The sequence below is a fragment of the Takifugu rubripes genome, chromosome 8 (genome assembly GCF_901000725.2).
Source record: "Takifugu rubripes chromosome 8, fTakRub1.2, whole genome shotgun sequence".
In the NCBI taxonomy this organism is placed as follows: Eukaryota; Metazoa; Chordata; class Actinopteri; order Tetraodontiformes; family Tetraodontidae; genus Takifugu; species Takifugu rubripes.
In genome coordinates this window covers 12795110-12813073 of record NC_042292.1, presented here as the reverse complement: position 1 = coordinate 12813073, position 17964 = coordinate 12795110, and the positions used below count along the sequence as shown (strand labels likewise).

At 44.3% G+C, this 17964-nt stretch overlaps 1 protein-coding gene across 3 annotated transcripts in view; it reads right to left on the bottom strand.

The window, feature by feature from the left end:
• nlgn2a (neuroligin 2a) overlaps window positions 1-17964 on the bottom strand; it is a 138277-nt gene that overhangs the window by 5660 nt on the left and 114653 nt on the right. For all 3 annotated transcript variants that reach the window (XM_011618730.2, XM_029839514.1, NM_001173493.1), the window contains 2 exon segments: window positions 2991-3176; window positions 63-328 (listed from right to left, as the gene is read on the bottom strand). In XM_011618730.2, coding sequence (XP_011617032.1) covers window positions 63-328; window positions 2991-3176 — 452 coding nt within the window.

Here is a 17964-nt window from a genome sequence, read left to right as displayed (position 1 = left end):
ATTTTTCTATATCGTATTTCTTTTTTTCCCCCCTTGACCACAATTTACAGCCCCTTTCTCACCTGTTGCATAAGGATCTCAGGATCGTCAGGCACCACGTCTCCGTCCACCACGGGTCCAAACGCAATGTGGTAACGAGCTGGCTGGATGTCCTGGTCCACAAGCTCCCTGAAATTCTTACGCCTCAGGCAGTCGACTAAGTCAGCTGTCTCTGTGTAAGTGCAGCCCACCTTCCGGGCCAGGATCTTAGTGTACTTGAGGGGCTGATAATTGACGGACCAGCTGGAGATTGCGGTACCACTCTGAGCTATGGCTCTGTGGAACAGACCTAAAGGGACATATTGATAGGATCAGGTTTTCATGGTATTGTCACCAGAAGAAAAAATACATCCTGCGCTAGATGTCCAAAGAAAAGGAGCAGGCGCAAGCTAATCTAAGATTTCAAAAGAACCATTTTCCTGTTGTGCTACCGTTTCTTCTCTGAGACTCTTGATCCGTTTCTTTGTCTCTTTAGTTACGCCTGTCCTGTGCTGTTTGAATCGCTCAAGTGGCTCGGTAAAATGCCTCCCGCCCAACTCGTTTCCTCTCACACCGATTTTTTTTCCTGCCTCTTTATTCCACTGGGCTAAAGATTGGTCAGTTAATTATTGAGCAGCGTCCTTCTTTCACAGGGAAATCAATTACAGTAGGAAGCAGCTTGGAAACAGCTATATCTGCACAGAGGAGGGAAGTCTGGGGGAGAGATGAAGAGTTCTTTGTCACTTCCCCGCTTCCTCTTCCACATTGAGTTCTCGGGGCTTGACACTAATGCCTTCCCCACTTGCAACAGTAAATAGAGGAATGGAGTGTGTTTAGGACGTTTCCTGCAGTTGTCTGATTGGGACGACAAATGGGATTTTTATCACTTCATCCTTGTTGAAAACAGCTGCCGCTTACCCATTAGCTGCTCGCGATGCCTTAAGATACAGGCTAATCACTGGCTGCCCTCATGACTTGTGCACCAGTTTAAGTAAGTGACAGAGCTGTGGCTGTGATCAGGAATGTACCGTGCAGACATTTTGGCCTAAAAATGATCCCCCAATGAACACCTCCAATGATAATAGTGTCAGTTACCATCAGGTAAGCTTTCCTTCAGCTGTCTAACCCTGTGTATCGCTCCAAAGCCCCATATAAGTATCATTTACAACACCTCCCCAACTCCATCCCTTTGGTGTCAGCCAGCAGGCCAGCCATTTGTCTGGCATGTCTCTACTGTCAGGATTGATTTGTGACACACTACACATGATTGGTCTGTCCTGGGGAGCGACAGGGACTCCTTACCTGGCATCCCTAGTTGGAAAAATGAGGGGAAGGGTGACAGACAGGCGCCATTGATGATGTTAGATGCTGATGACGAGGAGGATGGGTACGATGGGGTGACGACAAAGAGGAGGGCGTGCGCATGAACAGGTGGCGGTTTGTGGGTAGGGGGGTAGGCTGTCAGCAGCATGCGGTTAGTATGGGATTTCTCCACTGTTAAAGTCCTGCTGCCGCCTCTGTCGCGACCCTGAAAAAGGCATGATTAAACCCCCATGGCTGTTATTTATACTTGAAGGGAATATACTGCTCCAGCAACTATACCTACTTTGAATAGCTTAGCATTGAGGCTAGGATCAGAAGAAAGAATTAACACATTTTAAAGTTTCTTACATCAACACATATTTACTTTTCTAGTAGAAAAGAGGTGAGTCAATAATCTAGAATCTTCTGGTCCTTCCCTGGAAGAGTGATGGATTATTTTTTTGACGGGAGCATATTTTACATTTGACATGTGTATTTAAACTATACATACCGACGTGATGCAACTGGAAAAGTTTCTGTAGAGTTGTTCAGGAGGTTTAACAGAAATCCATTTTAACTACAAATGTAGCGACCACTGGGGGGCACCACATATGCACAACAGTCGGCCTACCTGGACAGAATAAGTCAAATATTCGACCTACAAACGTGTATAGCTGCACGAGCATCTCCTGGATTCGCTAGTTCTAGTGAATTCTCGTGAATTCTGTCCTCTACAGTTTGTGTTCCAGACCAGAAGTGAACAGAAGAGACAAGTAGTGGGTGAGCACAATGTAGAGAACAGAGGAGTTACGATCGGAGGAGTGTGATTAAAGGAGTGCGTGACCATGTGGCAGCGGGTTGTTAGGCACGTTGATCTTAGTTCAGGTCAAAGTCAATTGCCGCATGGGCCTTTGTTTTTTTTTTTGTGTGTGTGTGTGGCATTAACACTAGAGCCCCCGAGGCATCTTGTTGGTAATTGGGAGCGTGAGGTCAGATGGATGGATTGGAACAGAGCAGCAATGCTGACAGAGCCAGGTAAAGTGGAGAAATGCTACAAGCAAATGATGTTATCATCAGCTTTATGCTGCGATCTAAAGGGAGAGTTTGGATTCTGGACTTCTATTCTCTCACCCTTCTGGTGACAGCCAGTAGGGTCACATGACAGCTAAAGAACAATTACTGTGTGTACTGTGTCAAAAGGGCAGGTAATCATGTTAGCTCAACTGAAATAAATATTTTAAAAGTCAAGCTACCATACCCAGATAAGACAATTGAAACTCATCCCATTGTAATTACACAGTATTGTTGGCTTGTTGCATGTACACAGACCAGTCAAGCTGGAATGGGACAAGATGTTCTGCATATTCCCGAGAGCTGTGCACCAAAATCAAACCGGAACAGCAGACAGAAACAGCGCTGTATCCAAATTTCCAGTGCTAGTGTGCCTTTCAAGTGCTAACTGGCTCGCTTGTTATTGACCATTGTTGCGGTCCGTGATGTCATAGGTGCACTGAAAACTGCCCGATACTGAAATGCACAACAGCAGCGGAGGCCGCATGACTTCAACAGTAAAATCGATGAAACTCCCGTGCACGTATGCTGGGACAGACATTTTCAATGAGACAATCAGATGTGGTGGAATGACTCGGCGCGAGAATGTCTTCACTCACCCTCCGAGTGGTGTGAGAGGATGAGGAGGTTGACGCAGGAGGCCCCGGCTCCAGAGCCGAAGATGGTGATCCTCTCTGGATCTCCGCCGAAGTGGCCGATGTTCTCGTTGAGCCAGCGCAGCGCTTGGATCTGGTCCAGCAGGCCGTAGTTTCCTTTGGCGGACTGATCGCCGGTGCTGAGGAAACCTGAACACAGATTTCAGCTCTTCAAAATAAGTAACAAGGCTTTAAAAGGGAAGAAGAAGAAGAAGAAATGAGGTCTGCTTAAGAATGTGAAGAAGATGCTCTTATTACCATTTAAGATGGAGCACCTCTAATCGGTGGGCTTCGTTATCAGTGTGGCCCTAACGGTTAATCTGATGAACAACTGCTCCGTGTCCTTAAACGCAACATGATTTGTTTGGAGCGCATCAAATCTCGATGGGACAATAAACTCCTGAGCGTTTCTCAACGTGCATCATCAGAGCTGTGCACAGCTCTGCCCTGCTAGAGCGATCATTGCTGCGCACCTTCGATTCTTTCACCAAGGGCCTGAATCTTTTTCATTTAAGTGCCCATTAACGGGCAGCCGCTCAGATCCTAATGGGGCTCCTAATTAGAAGTTTATTAAAGGGAGGTGCACAGAAAAGGTGATCCATTAAGCTCATACAGTAGAGGTTAAACACTTGTGTATTGCTTGATGCTGGGATTCAATGAGAACATAAACCTGTCTGTGACTGATGATCAATTAAACAGATTTGTTGGTGTTTTAAGGTCTGCTAAATACCCACTTTTTATCTTGCTGCATTTCCACCTAAATTAGCATTTAAAAAAATATTATTTTCTAGTAAAAAAAAGTCCCAAACCCCAAATTCTTGCTCAAAAAAGTACCTAGTAGGGAAACTAACTTTTCAGATTACCCAGAATTCTTGAGGGGCTGGGTGCTGAAGAACACTGATTAGGAGCCTTGATTTAATTTATACAAGCACTGTAAATTTAGGGGCCTATTAAGGAAAATCAAACCTGAGGAAAAGTAAAAAAGGAAAATACACTCAATTTTTGTCAGGAGCCATTTAGTTGGGGCACTAATGTGAAATAATAAACAGACAAGTCACAGAGTTTAAATAACTATTGAACAGGTTTGTAGCAGTAATCAGCACCACATGTTTTAAGGAAAGACACTCTGGCAGAGGAGGGAGGGAAAAGTGGGTTTAAATACACGAGGAGGGGGAGCGGGGACAATTGATGAGGCACATGAGGGTTGTTAGGGTCAGGACAACCAGGGGCAGGGAGGGCAGGGCCAAACGGCAACCACATCAAAGGTCCTAACAGTTATATTGGTATACAGTATTGCCTTGAACATTTGCTTTTTGACCGGGCTTTTTTTTGGGGGGGGGGGGGGGGGGGGGCATCTGGCAAGATGGTGGAGATGGTGGAGATGAATGTGGGGCAAGTGCTGAACCATATTTGTGAAAATCTGTGAAACGTTGCAGAGTTTTTAACAAGATTATAAGAAGCTGAAGAACCACCAAGGTTACAGTGTGGTACCACCATAGCATCCCCCGCAGGTCATCAGCCAGATGTGAATACATTTTCTGGATCTTTGATGTGCAGTAGAAATGAGCTAAACACAGATTACCAGGAATTGTTTACCCAGATAAACATATTCCTGGTAATAAAAGTGACTAAATGGTAGCTAATTTGTTACGCCGGGCCCACGTAGAGATATAGTTTTTAACATCTTTGTGTGCGTGTCGGCATATCCTTGCAGCAATAATCTGATTTAAACAATGATTTGTACCATTAACAGTGGTTAACAGGGGGAAGGATTCATTTGTGGCTCCCAACAGGTAAAAAATACAAAACAATAAAAGAAAACATTGCAAGTTCCTCATTAAATTATAAAACATCTTTACATGAACCAAACGGCAAAATGCTGACGAGAGTGTTTTTGTGAAGGCGCCGCCTCATTACAAGCCGGCAGAAACTGGCCCACCGAGAACAGAAGAATATGTTTACTTGTTTTTGAGCACGGCTTCACATGCATATTTATGCTTTGTGCCTGCAATGCTGCACATATATTGCCCGCTACATAGCATTTTTGAAAACTAAGTCATTACTTTGCTATTTTTCCACAGGCAAAGGCGTAATTCAACAATTCTGACACAGATGTGACCTCATCATTTACTAAAAAGTCTCATCAAATGGTCATTGTGTGCAATTCCATATAGGTGAAAAGGTTTAGTGATATATCGCTTTAGCCCGGCGGGGGGGGGGGGGGGGGGGGGGGGGGGGGGACCCATTTTTAAATCTGCATTATGGGTGCCCTGAAAGGGTCAGTTGTAATTGCGAAAGAGTACAAATGCAACTACTCATAAAAGAAAACTGTCCTTGATAAACTTCGATATGAAAAGGACGCACTTCAGCTGGAGGATGTCAATGTTTCCTCGTTACAAACTGGACACGTATTGTGGGGAAAGTAGCCGATTGTCCTTTATTTTAATCATATGCCTTTTAACCTCTCGCAGGCCGCGTGAAAGGATGTGGTGGGCTGGATTCAGTCCCGGGGCCAAAGGATGACACTTGTGCTATAGCAAATACAGCCAACAACAATAGTGGTTAAAGTAGCAAAATCAAAGGGGTACTTTCTGCCAATGATGCTGAGGTGAAATGCATTGTGGGATACCTGAGTCTCCCAAACTGGTGCATTCTTGATAAAATGGGTGGAGCAAGTACACATCTGGGCAGTTTTGTGTCCTTAGCAGTGTTTGGGCTTGGAAGGTGACAGTCAACATTAGAGAGGTATGTCAGAAGGCAAGTACGCAAGTACGCAAGTACACATCTTAAATGGACAATTTTACTCTTGCCTCAAATTTAATGGAATCAGAATTATTTCGCTAACATTAGCGACCTGCTGACTGAAGACTCGATGATGTTGTCATACGTTGACAGTGCATCTCGATAACATCACCAGCCCACATCTTCTTCCTCCAACTCTGCTTTAAAAAAAAACAAAAAAACATTCTTACGGCATCAGGCGCTGGTTTCAAAATGCCGCAGTGCGAGATGAAAGTGAGGCTCTGCATGAATGGCCTTTAAAATGGCTGAGCTAAAGAATGGTGGTTAGAGGGGCTGGGGAAGAGCGTGCGAGAGGGGGGTGGTGGTGGTGGGGAGTTAAAGGATAGTGGGTGTTCTGTCAGTCCCGGATAGAGGCACAGTGTTTCATCCTGCCTCCGAGACACCGAGGGACAGGCGCACACACGCGCACACACACACACACACTCTGATCAAAGCCTGCCACTACAGAGAAGACTGCCTCTTTTCCTCGTCTGCGCGCACACAGCACACACATCCCCGCGTGCCCACCAAAACAGGGCAATCATGCAAACATGCACGCGCTCCCACTCTTTTCTCTTATTGCACTCATCAATTGAAACATCTACACACAGAATCTCCACTGATTCTGTGCACGCGTTTTCTATAGGGTGCAGGCGCGCTGAATGTACGTGCGCAGAGGTGCATCTACATGTGATTCTGAGTTTATGTTTAGACAGCATGAGGCCTGGCTGACAAACGATCCTTTTCACACACTGCCTCCCCCGTGGATTCACTGCAGGGCGTGTCAGTGCGTGCACGTGTGTTCTTGGCAGTGTAGTAATTATTGTCTAAGAGAGGAGCCTGGTCCAAAGAGACCAACAGATGTGGGACGCTCACAACATTGGAATAATTGCAGTGGACACACGTGTTTGAACGTGCACGTATACAACAGTCGGACGGCCAAGTCCGTTGAAGGTGACGAATCTTGGAAACACTATCTTCACCTTCTCTTTTCCCAGATGATATGTAAGTGTGCATTACATTAGCAGCCGAGTGCCCCCCCCTTCATCCCGCCTTAAATGGGCCACGCTATCGTCCGGCAGCCAGGCCGAACACAATGGAGCGCAGGAAGCACTTGGAAGTGGGGAAAATGAGAAATCAAGGACCCTCCTCCTTCATTCAGAAGCCTTAACGAGAAGCTTTTGTCTGCAAACACAGATCTGCTCGGCTAATTTGCTCTGCTCTTGTCAACGGTTCTTGCCGGAGTTATCGCCACCTCTGGTTGTGACAGGCAAATGACCTGTGAAATGATTTTGATTTCCTGTCCGGCGTGACAGTGGGCAGGCCTCTTCCATCATCTAGTTTACTGCGCGAGAACGGACTCTGATGAGTGAGTAAATAGTCACAATTTCATTTGCTGTAAACTCTTTTTCTATTTGATGCTCTGCCATCTGTGGGAGTTCCACGAGAATCTTTTCTGGTCGCATTCATCGAACTGTCTCAGCTTTTGTAATTTTTGGAATCGAGTTATACTTTCTTCATTTTCTCAGAGCGCTACTTGTTGGCAGGTGCCAGCCGTGCCGAAATAGAGATGAGAAAGGAAGGTTTTCAGCCCCCGCAGCCTTCAAAATAACAACAGAGGGCTTTTGCAAGAGTATAATCAGAAACGTCGCCCATCTGTTGCTCTCAATTAGAACATTTGGAAAGGTGGAAGGTGTCGTTGTTCCAAAAAAGGGACACCTCTAGCAGATCTAACCCAAAGTGTCGAGTGGTTCCTCCAGTGCAAAAACGGCCTAATCTGTCTTTGTGCTTGGCAGATTGAGGCTATTATCTTCCACAGACCTCGACTGAGTGTGTTTAGCGAACACAGTGCTAACCTGTCAGTTGCAAAGCTCGCTCTGCGTGTGTGCTTTCGTACATTTCAGAGGCGTCCGCTCTGCGTCTGTGTGGCATCAAAAGACACAGCGCAAAAATGGTAGAATGAGGCCAGCTCCCTGCAGAGTACAGCCATGTTCGCACAATTGTTCCTCAAACTGGACATGCAGGTTGCAGTGCTGGCAAGGAGGACCGTTGCCGTTTTGTTTTTCATTGTCCAAATGTGTCAGGGGGATGCAAGGGAGGCTTGTACACGGAGGGAAGGTGTCAGATAAGTGTGTCTTCTCAGTGGAGAAAAGCCAGTTCTACTCCTTCATACATCGGTTTCAATATATTTCCCTTAACCGCGTTCTTCATAGATCGGGAGCCCGTGTCAAGTGGCGTGGTTTCATTCGCAGTTTCGAGCAACAACTTGATTGTGCACTCTTGTGTGTGTGCAAAAATAACTGGCAAACTTAAATTGTCTGCTAGCTCGTTTCCCATCATTTCTTCTCCTCCACGTCCTCCACATGCCTGTTTATCCACCATTTGGCTCCCTTGTGTGCCGGTGTCCCCGAGGGAGCTGCCACAGAGTTGGGTAATGGTGGGTGAAATAGAGGGAGCCACAGGTCAGATGCGGAACCATATACGGCACAATATGTGTGGGTGTGTAAATGGTCCTTGTATGCTGTGGTAATTGTAAATAGTAGTGGTGTGAAGCCAAGTGAAGGTAGCTAAACCAGTGTCAGTTTAAGATAGAAATTCAAGGATAAATCTGGGTTGTAGCATCAGTCCTTATGTCATCATGGCTGAGATGACTTACACAAGCAACAGGTTGTTACCAAGGTGCTTTGAGCAGAAGAGTAGAAGTCGGCCGCCCTAAAACAACTTCCAGTCTTCTCTGAAGGTTTTTGGCATAATTCTCTGAGAATTTGTGGTTGTTCATTCTGTTGACCATCTAGTCAATCAGGCACTGATTTTTTTGTGGAAAAGGCCCAGCTAGCAATCTCCATTTTAGTTCAGTCCCAAGGTGTTTGAAAGGGTATAGGTCAGGTCAAGTTCTTCCACATCAAACTCATCGAATTGCTTCTTGATGGACCTTGTTTTACACAGTTGGCACAGGGGCTTGGTCATGTTGGAGCAGAAAAGGGCCTTCCCTAATCAGTCCCACACAGAGCTCTTCACAGGGGATAAGGGTCCAAGACCCGTGCGACCACAGTTGGGATGATGCAGTCAGGCCGGTAACATTCATTTGAGTTCTGCCAAACTCTAACTCGGGTGATGTAGGGCTTAAATGAACCCGCTCCCACCACAAATTTTTTGTTCATATTCAGCTGCCATATAGAATCAGCAGAGCTCACTACTCATACCCATAATTGAATCTGTTTGTTTTGATCTCAAGTAGGATGAGCGTTCAAATCAAGAGTTGATAAATTCTTGCTAATGTCAATGTGGCTCCAGCAGCAGTGATCTCTGTGGAGTAGTTAGAATTTCCTCAGGGAAATATTCATTCTTTGTGTAAGTGTTCCTCTGGAGGTAAAAACATCAACTATTCCACCACAGGCTGGCAAAAATGTTGCAACACTTCAAAGCCCTAGCTTTCACGCTGGGTTGACCTACATTACTGGAGCTCCTCCTTGAGCGTGGCTCAGTTTCGGTGGCTCTCAATGTAGCCGACAGGGTTCTGTTCACCTGGGCTATATTCAGCTGGGGCCCTTTGCACTATATCTGGCATCAGTTGGTTATCAATCTTTAATAGAGAATGTTTAGGGTTTGAAAATTGATCTTCTACGTGTTCCTTTTTAAATCACTTTAATTTAAATTTTTTCTCCAACTGTTTTATACTTCAATTTAATCATTTCCCAAGAAAGCAGCAACTACAGAATCAAGGAAACAAGTATAGAATTAAGGGAACTGCCATTGCCTAGCAGTTTATTAGCCACAAAAAGGACAAAAAAAATTGTTTACAGGCTCAATAATGGAAATGCAAAGAAAAGATAGAGGGTATATCCTCTGAAAAAAGACACCAGGTAATATGCAACCATCTTGTAGACTCTCTGGGGATAGCACTTAGTCACAGCTATGACTTGATGTGATTTTAACAGAAAACTCCGTGTTGAAAACCCAAACTGCTCCCCCACAGGTGTCTGGATTCCTTTTTTAGCTGCCAACTCACAGCTCTGGCCTCATACTGGGACAGCGACTATTCTGGGATGCCTTGCTTTCTGTTAAAAGACTGACACGGCATCTTGACACCACTATTTTGGCATTTCTCTCTCTCACACAACCACACATGGCCGAACATTCAAAAGAGCTACATGACAGTGGCAAGTTAGCGCTATGTTCGCTAACTGCTGTAAAGGCATGTTTTAGAAGAGAGTAGCCTCACTCTGTAAATCACTGGGAAAGATTGGGCAGTATTTTACTGGAGGAACTCTTTTCTCTCTGACACACATACACACATCCTTGGTTGAGCCTTATATGTCCCCCCCCCCATTTTCCATTAAAATATGCTAATGATATGACAGTATTTCAGGTTCAATCTGACAAGATTGGTTTTGTATCTTCATTTAGTTAAAAACCAAACAGTTCCACCCTAAACCACTGAGGTTAAGGTCTCATGTCATTATTAGCATGAACCCATGGCTGGTAGAAAAGTGTAATTTGGAACTAGTAGCTTTTTACTGGAGGTATACTGACTTTATAATTTTAGTTTCTCTTTGAATGACATTAGCTGCAGATGTAGCACAGTGATCAGAGGCGGGTCATCATTGCCTGGTAACTCGCGTCTCAAAAAAGAGTCCATTTCTTTTCTTTTGTTTTCTCTGTTCAAATCAACACATCCGAAGGGAAAATCCTCCTCCTGCTACATAGGAAAGCCGATAGCACTGTCAAACTCAATGAGACATAACACTGAGAAGAGGAAATCCAACAAGATGCACAGACACATTCCTCTCTTGAAATATTATGCAAGACAGAATACCGGACTTCGACTTTACTTTCAAACACCTTGGCCTGACTGACATTGCGGTAAATCAGTTTTCTAAAATTTAGGCTAACACACAAATGAAGAAGCTAGCTAGTTCACCAGCAGCATTTCTCATAGTGTAGCTGGCTGTGCTCAGGCCAATAAAAATCAGATTCCCCCAATATTTGTACTTGCGCAAGGATGGTAGTCCAATTAAATAGCCACGTTTGCTCCTATATAAGGTACCTTCCATCCTGATTAACTGCTTCCTGCATAATGCAGCACCTGGCAAGTTTTCAGTGCTATGTACAAATTAAATGAACTGTCTTCCACACTACCATTTATTTCACTTTAAATATTCAATCACGCTTCACTGCATTGTTTATGAGATCGATGACAGCTGGTAAAAGCAGCGGATGAGCAAGATACATGGCAAAAATTTGGATAATGCATGGGAGAAAGTAATCGCATTTCTTCTGCCGGGGCTTTGCATGCATTTCCATAAGATGAAAGCAATAAAGGCACAGTTTGTCGGGACAGTTCATGACTGCGGGGTTAGACTCCAGCCGCCCCCACCCTGCCCTGTTGGAACTGAGTGGCGGTTAGTAGAAAATGGATGGAGGGAAATTCATTATCTGTTGCTCATATCAACTTATATATGCACATATGCATTAACACCCGTCTTATTCACCCAGGTGGGCGACTGAAGGGAGTAAAAGTGTGTTCCCGTCCTGCCCCCCACTCATGGAAGAAAGTGTGTCCACTGCCCTCCTGATTGGCAGTGCTCATCTAATCCTGCAATTTTCTACCGCTCATTCATTATCTTGTGTCCTTTTTGACTCGCTCTGCTCTGGCTCAGTCAGCTGCGAAAGGCCGTGTGCTACTGACACTTGATGTGTGTGTGGGTGTGTGTGGGTGTGTGCGGGTGTGTGTGGGTGTGTGCGGGTGTGTGCGGGTGTGTGCGGGTGTGTGCGTATGCCTCAGTGGTGTAAACTCTATCTCAAGAGCCGGCCCTTGAGCTGTTGACATCACGACTCTGCTAACAAGAGTGTGGAATAGATTTTGAGCTCAGTGTCTAAGACGCCTTTCGCTCTGGGCCTATATCAACGGAACAGAGAAGGAACAGGAGATTGTGGAACACTGTAATTAACTCTGCTAAATACTTGATGTACAAACCTCATCAAGAAAATAAAATATTAACAATAAACTGAAGTCATACCAATTAATGGATTAAATGTTGCTAGGAACGCGGACATCAATATCGGAGTAGAATCTGACAGTGGGACCGTTTACTTGGCCAGAGAAAAACAATCACTCGGAACAATCAGGTTGCAATAATAATAATAATAATAATAATAATAATAATAATGCCTTTTTATGTGATCGCTTATAAAATCTGATAACTCTAAAAATCCGTTAATGATCTAATCCGTAAGGGCCCAGTGATCTGGATTTTCAGGATCAGATCAGGTAATTTCAGGACATTATAGCTCAGAACTATGTTTTCGATCCGATTTGACCACTGTTTTACCACTGTTAGGCGAGTGGGCTAGATGATGTCAGCTGCATCAGGGATGCAGGGGACATTTAACTTAATGCCAAACTAGGACTGGATCCTGCTCGTAATCTAAAAAATTTTAAAAACAAAAAGACAAATAAAAAGTGCAGTTTATATAATCAAAGTTTAAATCATCGCATCCACTTCCTGGCAAGTCCTGTTCCGGTCAATCTCATTGGCCATTATAAATAGTAAGACTGTTTTAGGGATGTTTCATGACTGGACAAACAATCAGAAGCTACAAGCTTTAGACCTGAACAATTTGGGATGAATAATGAAGGTATTATTAAGCTAATATAGGGATCGTGTAAAAAATGTTTACCCTTATTATGCCTCTGTCCATGACATCACCAATAAAGTCTAAAAATGTCATTCTAATGCTTTCTCCAAAAAAGTTTCTCTCAACATAAAAAAGTGACCCACCACAGCCAGTGAGTAATGGTGTAATGGTGTAATGGTGTGTGAATAGCATGAGAAACGTATGACTTTGAGCTTTGGCAGAGACACAAAAACGGTGCCGTACATCCGGTCCGTCGGTGTCTGATGACATCATTGGAAACTTCCATTGCATTGACCCTTCTTGTTCTCCCGTTATCTTATCCGAATTGCCCGGAGGGGTCAGCGCCTCCAGGATTTAGGCATACTCCATGAACCCGGAGAGTGGGGACGAGGCACCTGTCCCAAATGTCAGAACTGAGGTGCCGAGTGGAGGAGCCACTGCCAAGTGCAGCGAGACGGCGAGAGAAAGCCGAAGAGAGGGGTCGGCGTGGGCCTACAGATGGAAAGACATCCGAGGGTGTGATGAATTATTCATGCACCATCAGTGCATACGAGGCAACCTGGGAACCTTTCACAGTGGAGCGCTCTGGTTACAATACATTTTATGGTTCCTCACACTGCAAATATCCATTATTCAGAAGATTTGAAATCACCGCAAAACATTTGCCAAACACCAATCTCCGAGGTTTAGCAGACCATAAAAGAACCGAATTAACAAAAAGGCACTTACACATTCCACCCAGCTGCACACGGGGCTTGGACAATTATTTACACTTCGGCACATAGTCGACAGATTTGGATCTTCTATCCCACCCACAGTCAAAATTTGGCTGATCGCTTTCTTTCATCCTGGAACTTTTGCCAGCCATTATTGGCTGCAAGGGGGCTCCTACTGGAGTGCCTAGTGTGGACGGGCGTCCTCTTTGCCAGAGAAATGCGCCAAAGCGACTTTTCTTATAGAATAGATGCTTAGTGTTGAAAAATAGCGGCCCGTGTCTCGCCAGACTGCAAAAAACATCTCTCAGGCAAGCTGTGGACCTATCACCTCCCCTCAGCGACTATTAGAATTTCAGACTCTTAGCCAGGGCTGCTCCTAATTTGGCAGGCTCAGCGGTGGGTGTCTTGGGTTGAAAGTTATCACAGTGGGGCCAGTTCCCCTATTTGGCGCTCAGATTGCCGGTTTTACCGGTGTCTGTCTGCCAGGGTGATTAATAAGTAGTGGCAGAGGGGCTATGCTGACAGTCTGGAAGCTTCCAGAGTGCCAAAACAAAACAAAACAAACAAAAAACTGTGTTTTACACACACACACACACACACACACACACACACACACACACTGCACTTCTATTTTTGTGAGGACTTTCTTAACAGTCCTGTTGTGAGGGCCAGCCATAATGTCCTCACCTTGCTAGTATAATGTGAATTTTAGTACTAGTTTGCAGCAAGTACAAGAACAAACACACCCTTGTTGTGCTTCTATCTTTGAGAGACATTTTGTAGACTTAATAAATGACCCTAGTAGTGACCCTAACCCCACAACTAACCCCCTAACTTGCATAACAATTTTAATCTCAACTTAAAACCATCAACCTACTCCTTTGAAGTTTTGAGGACCAGCCAAAAGCATCCTCACTTCTTACAAATGTCCTTGCTTTGCTAGTTCAATGAACTATTTTGGTATATAGCAAGAACAGAAACACATAGCTGGGATCATTTTTTTTTACACAAATATGAACACACAACAGAAATAAAACCATAAATGCACCATGATGGGGATTTTCAGATGAGCCGCATCGCTGATTAACACCAGAAGCGCAGTCCTCCACCTTCCTGCCGTCCTCCAGAAGGGCAGAGACTGAGTGACAGCTCATCAGAAGGCCGTTACGGCCTCTTTCGTTACCGCGTCATTTCACTTCCCACTCTGGTTGTCGTTAGTTACCGCCAGGCACACACACGTGGATCGCCATATTTAACAACAGACGCGACACAGAAGGATACGAGTCAAATTAAGCCGTTGAAAGCAATTAGTTTTGCTCCAGGTCTCGTCCCCTGTGATTTTTGCATTCATCCACCTGTCCTTTTATTTATTCATCTGTCAGACGTAACATTTCGGGTGGCGTTTGATAAATGAGACTTGCAGCGGGAAAAAAATGAGGTTTAACATAAAAACCACAGGTCAGGCAAAGCTGCCATGTTAGTAAATTACTTGTGACTGCTGTGCGGCAGAGTATTCATCCTGATGGTGAGGTCGTTGTTCCGTGCTGCATTTTTTTCAGGATCTACAGTAATGTGGAATAATAGGCATTTTAACCCCTTAAAAATTTAAATAGCAAATAGCTTCTAGTCAAGTTTGATCACTGAAATGATTCATTACAAGTGTGTGTGTTCACCATTTGACACACCATAAAACTCCTATAAGTGGGAGGATGTGTGTTATTTTAGTAATCAGATTTGAGGCCTTCACATGCACCTCAGATATTTGCCAGCTGAAACACAGTTCAATTCATTCAACGGATTTCATTTTGAAGTATGTACCGTAATTTCCGGATTATAAAACGCTACTTTTTTCCTACACTTTAAACACTGCGGCTTATTTATGTTGGTTTTTTTTTTTCGTGGCGCCCTATCACAACTATTGTGAATCAGTCATTTTTACTAACCCTCATCAACATGAAAAATACTAGAAGAAAAGCATATGATGCAGCTTTTAAGTTAAAAGCGATCACTCTGGCGGTTGCCACGCGTAATCTTGGCATTACGGTAATCAATGGTGAGAGGGTGGAGACACCCGCCTGAAGAACTGATCCAAAGCAAAAAGAAAACAAAAGCTTTTAGGCGTAAACATCGCAGGTGGCCCGAGCTTGAAAACGTTCTGGAAGACTGGGTGAACACACAGAGAGCAGGCGGCCGCGGTGTTTCCGCTGCACAAATCAGACGGAAGGCAAAAGCAATCCCAATCGCCACCGCCATGAAAATAGAAGATTTTAGAGGTGGGCCATCGGGGAGGTTTAGATTATTCATTGTTTGAGTAAAAAAGCATAAACAACGTAATTTGTGTGTAGCTGATACAAATGTATATTTCAAGGTAGCTGCATTACAGACGCCGTTAGAAAAAAAAGCATTTACTGCTACAATATTATTTAAGGTCTCTGTATAAACATACAAGTGAAAAGAGTGGCTGTTGTTTCTTACCTATCTGTCACTTGTCAGTGACTCGTCTCTTACGGTAATAAAAACGTATACCTGTACTGAATGTTGTCGATCTAATTTTTCACATTACTACGTGGGATACCTGCGGCCTAAAATCCGGTGCGGCTTGTATAAGTACAAAATTGATTTTCTTTCTAAAATTAGATGATGTGGCTTTTAATCAGGTGCGCTCTGTAGTCCAGAAATTACGGTATGTGCACAGCTAGGTGTGACTCAAGAGGTAAAGGAGAGGATGTTTGTTTTCTTTTGGCTTTTGCTCAAATCCGTTTTATGATGCGACTTGTCAGATATCACAGATTCCTCCAGAAATATGATAATCTGATTTTTATGTTCATGTAAATGGAATCACTGATGGCATAATGACAAAAAGCCAGTTAGCAAAACCATTCATGGGCCTTAATACTTCACTATCTGGCTCAACAAAACCCAGACATGTAGCATGCAGGCGCCTGGGATCAAACCAAACAAAGCTGTTAGTCCCTTGTTTGCTAATTAAATTACAAACTAATTAAAGCTGCTCCGCATCATCTACTGTATTTGCTTGTTGAGTAAAAGTCATGCCCTATCCTCTTTCTGCTCCACCTTTTGTTGGCGGCCATGGGGGGTGCGGAGAGGAAAACACCTCCCTCCTTTGGCCATCAAAGCCCATTTCTTTTACATTTCTTAACTTGGCTACAGGAAATGGAAACACACACTTGCACCCCCTGTCATTGGAAAAAGTTAACCCCCGTGACCTTGTGGGCGTATCGGTGCTCACACCGCCAACCCACGAGTCCTGAGTAATGCTACGCCTGGCAACCAGCACTGGAGTAGCACAGTGCTGGAGCCGTGGACGTGGATGATGACCTGTCTGAATCACTATTTAATATGAAATGGTGATGGAAAATATTCAATGCTTTGCCGACTTCTATTCAAACACTACTCACATTAAAATTCAAATTCTATTGTAATCTCACTTGTATTACATTGTCGAGTCTAATCAATCCCTCCCTTCTGTCCCCCATCCCCGTATTTCTGTCCACCGACTCTCCGATTGGCCCGTTGGGTTTGTGCTGATGCCAGTGCTTTGTCACATCCCTCATGTATATGCAAGATGCACTCCAGGTAAGAGATGAAGAAAGGTAAAAGGTGGAAGAGGGACTGGATAGAAAAGTGAAGCTGGGTAGGAAAAGGCAGGAAGGTAATGATAGAGCAGGAACAGAGAGTGGCAAAGAGGGGATGCGGAGGTGAAGAAAGCTGGGAAAGATTAAGAACATTTTATTGGAGTAAAGAAATGACAGGAGATATGTAGAGCCGGAATAGTAGAGAGACGGAGTGCATAGGAGTCAAAGCCATTAACCTGCAGGCGTGTGTGTGTGTGCGGTTGGTAGATAGAGACATGACCATACCCTGCAGCCTGGACTGGGTTGGCCTGTTATCATCCCCGCCTCTCGCCCTTCCGCTGACCAAGATGGATGACTGGCTAGGTGGTGCTAATCACGCGCTCCGCTGGCCGGGACACATGCACCTGAGGCCAGTGGACGCGTGTAACAGGTAACGCTACAGTAGCCCGTCCCCAGGATAAATGTGTGCCGTTCTGTTGCATTACAGGCCGAAGCTGCAGCACACGCTAATGCATCCAGACAGTAATGGATTCATGTATGCAGGCCGCTGGCAAATATGCATAATACCTGCAGTATAATGAGCTGCAGTTTGTGTACTGGTAACTAATATTTCCAGTGCGTGCCTGTCGTGCCTTTTAAAGGAAAAACGCCTACAATAATATTTTGCAGGACATCCCCAAAGTAACAACCAATCATGGCTTCCAATTCCAGAAGTAAATGATTATTTGATATTTATGACAGTTGTCTGGCTAAATATCAGAAGCAACATGCATTGTTTTGTTTTTTGACGGGTTTTTCGTTTGAAAATCCAAAAGAAAAGGACAGAAGTGAAAAGGTTTATTGTCGTCATTTCACACATTTGGAAACAGCAAAAAGAAACACTGCCATTTGAACACATTTGAACAATCCAGAGAAATCAAAACACAAGGTTGCTAGTTCTTATCTGACTTTCACTGATTTGAAAATACTGAAGAAATATGTGGATGTGAAAAATCGGCAATCGACACTAGAGCAACTAGACAGCAGGGTTTGGCACCACTTAATTTTCGAGCTGAATCCAAGTTGATGGGGTGGGTCCAAACGGCTTTGTTATGTTGATTGTTTACGAAAATAAATCCGGAACTCTCTTTATATGATATCCCGCTAGATTTCGCAATAGACACGGAACCATCGGAACCCTTCAGTCAGAAAAATGACCAAGTTAAC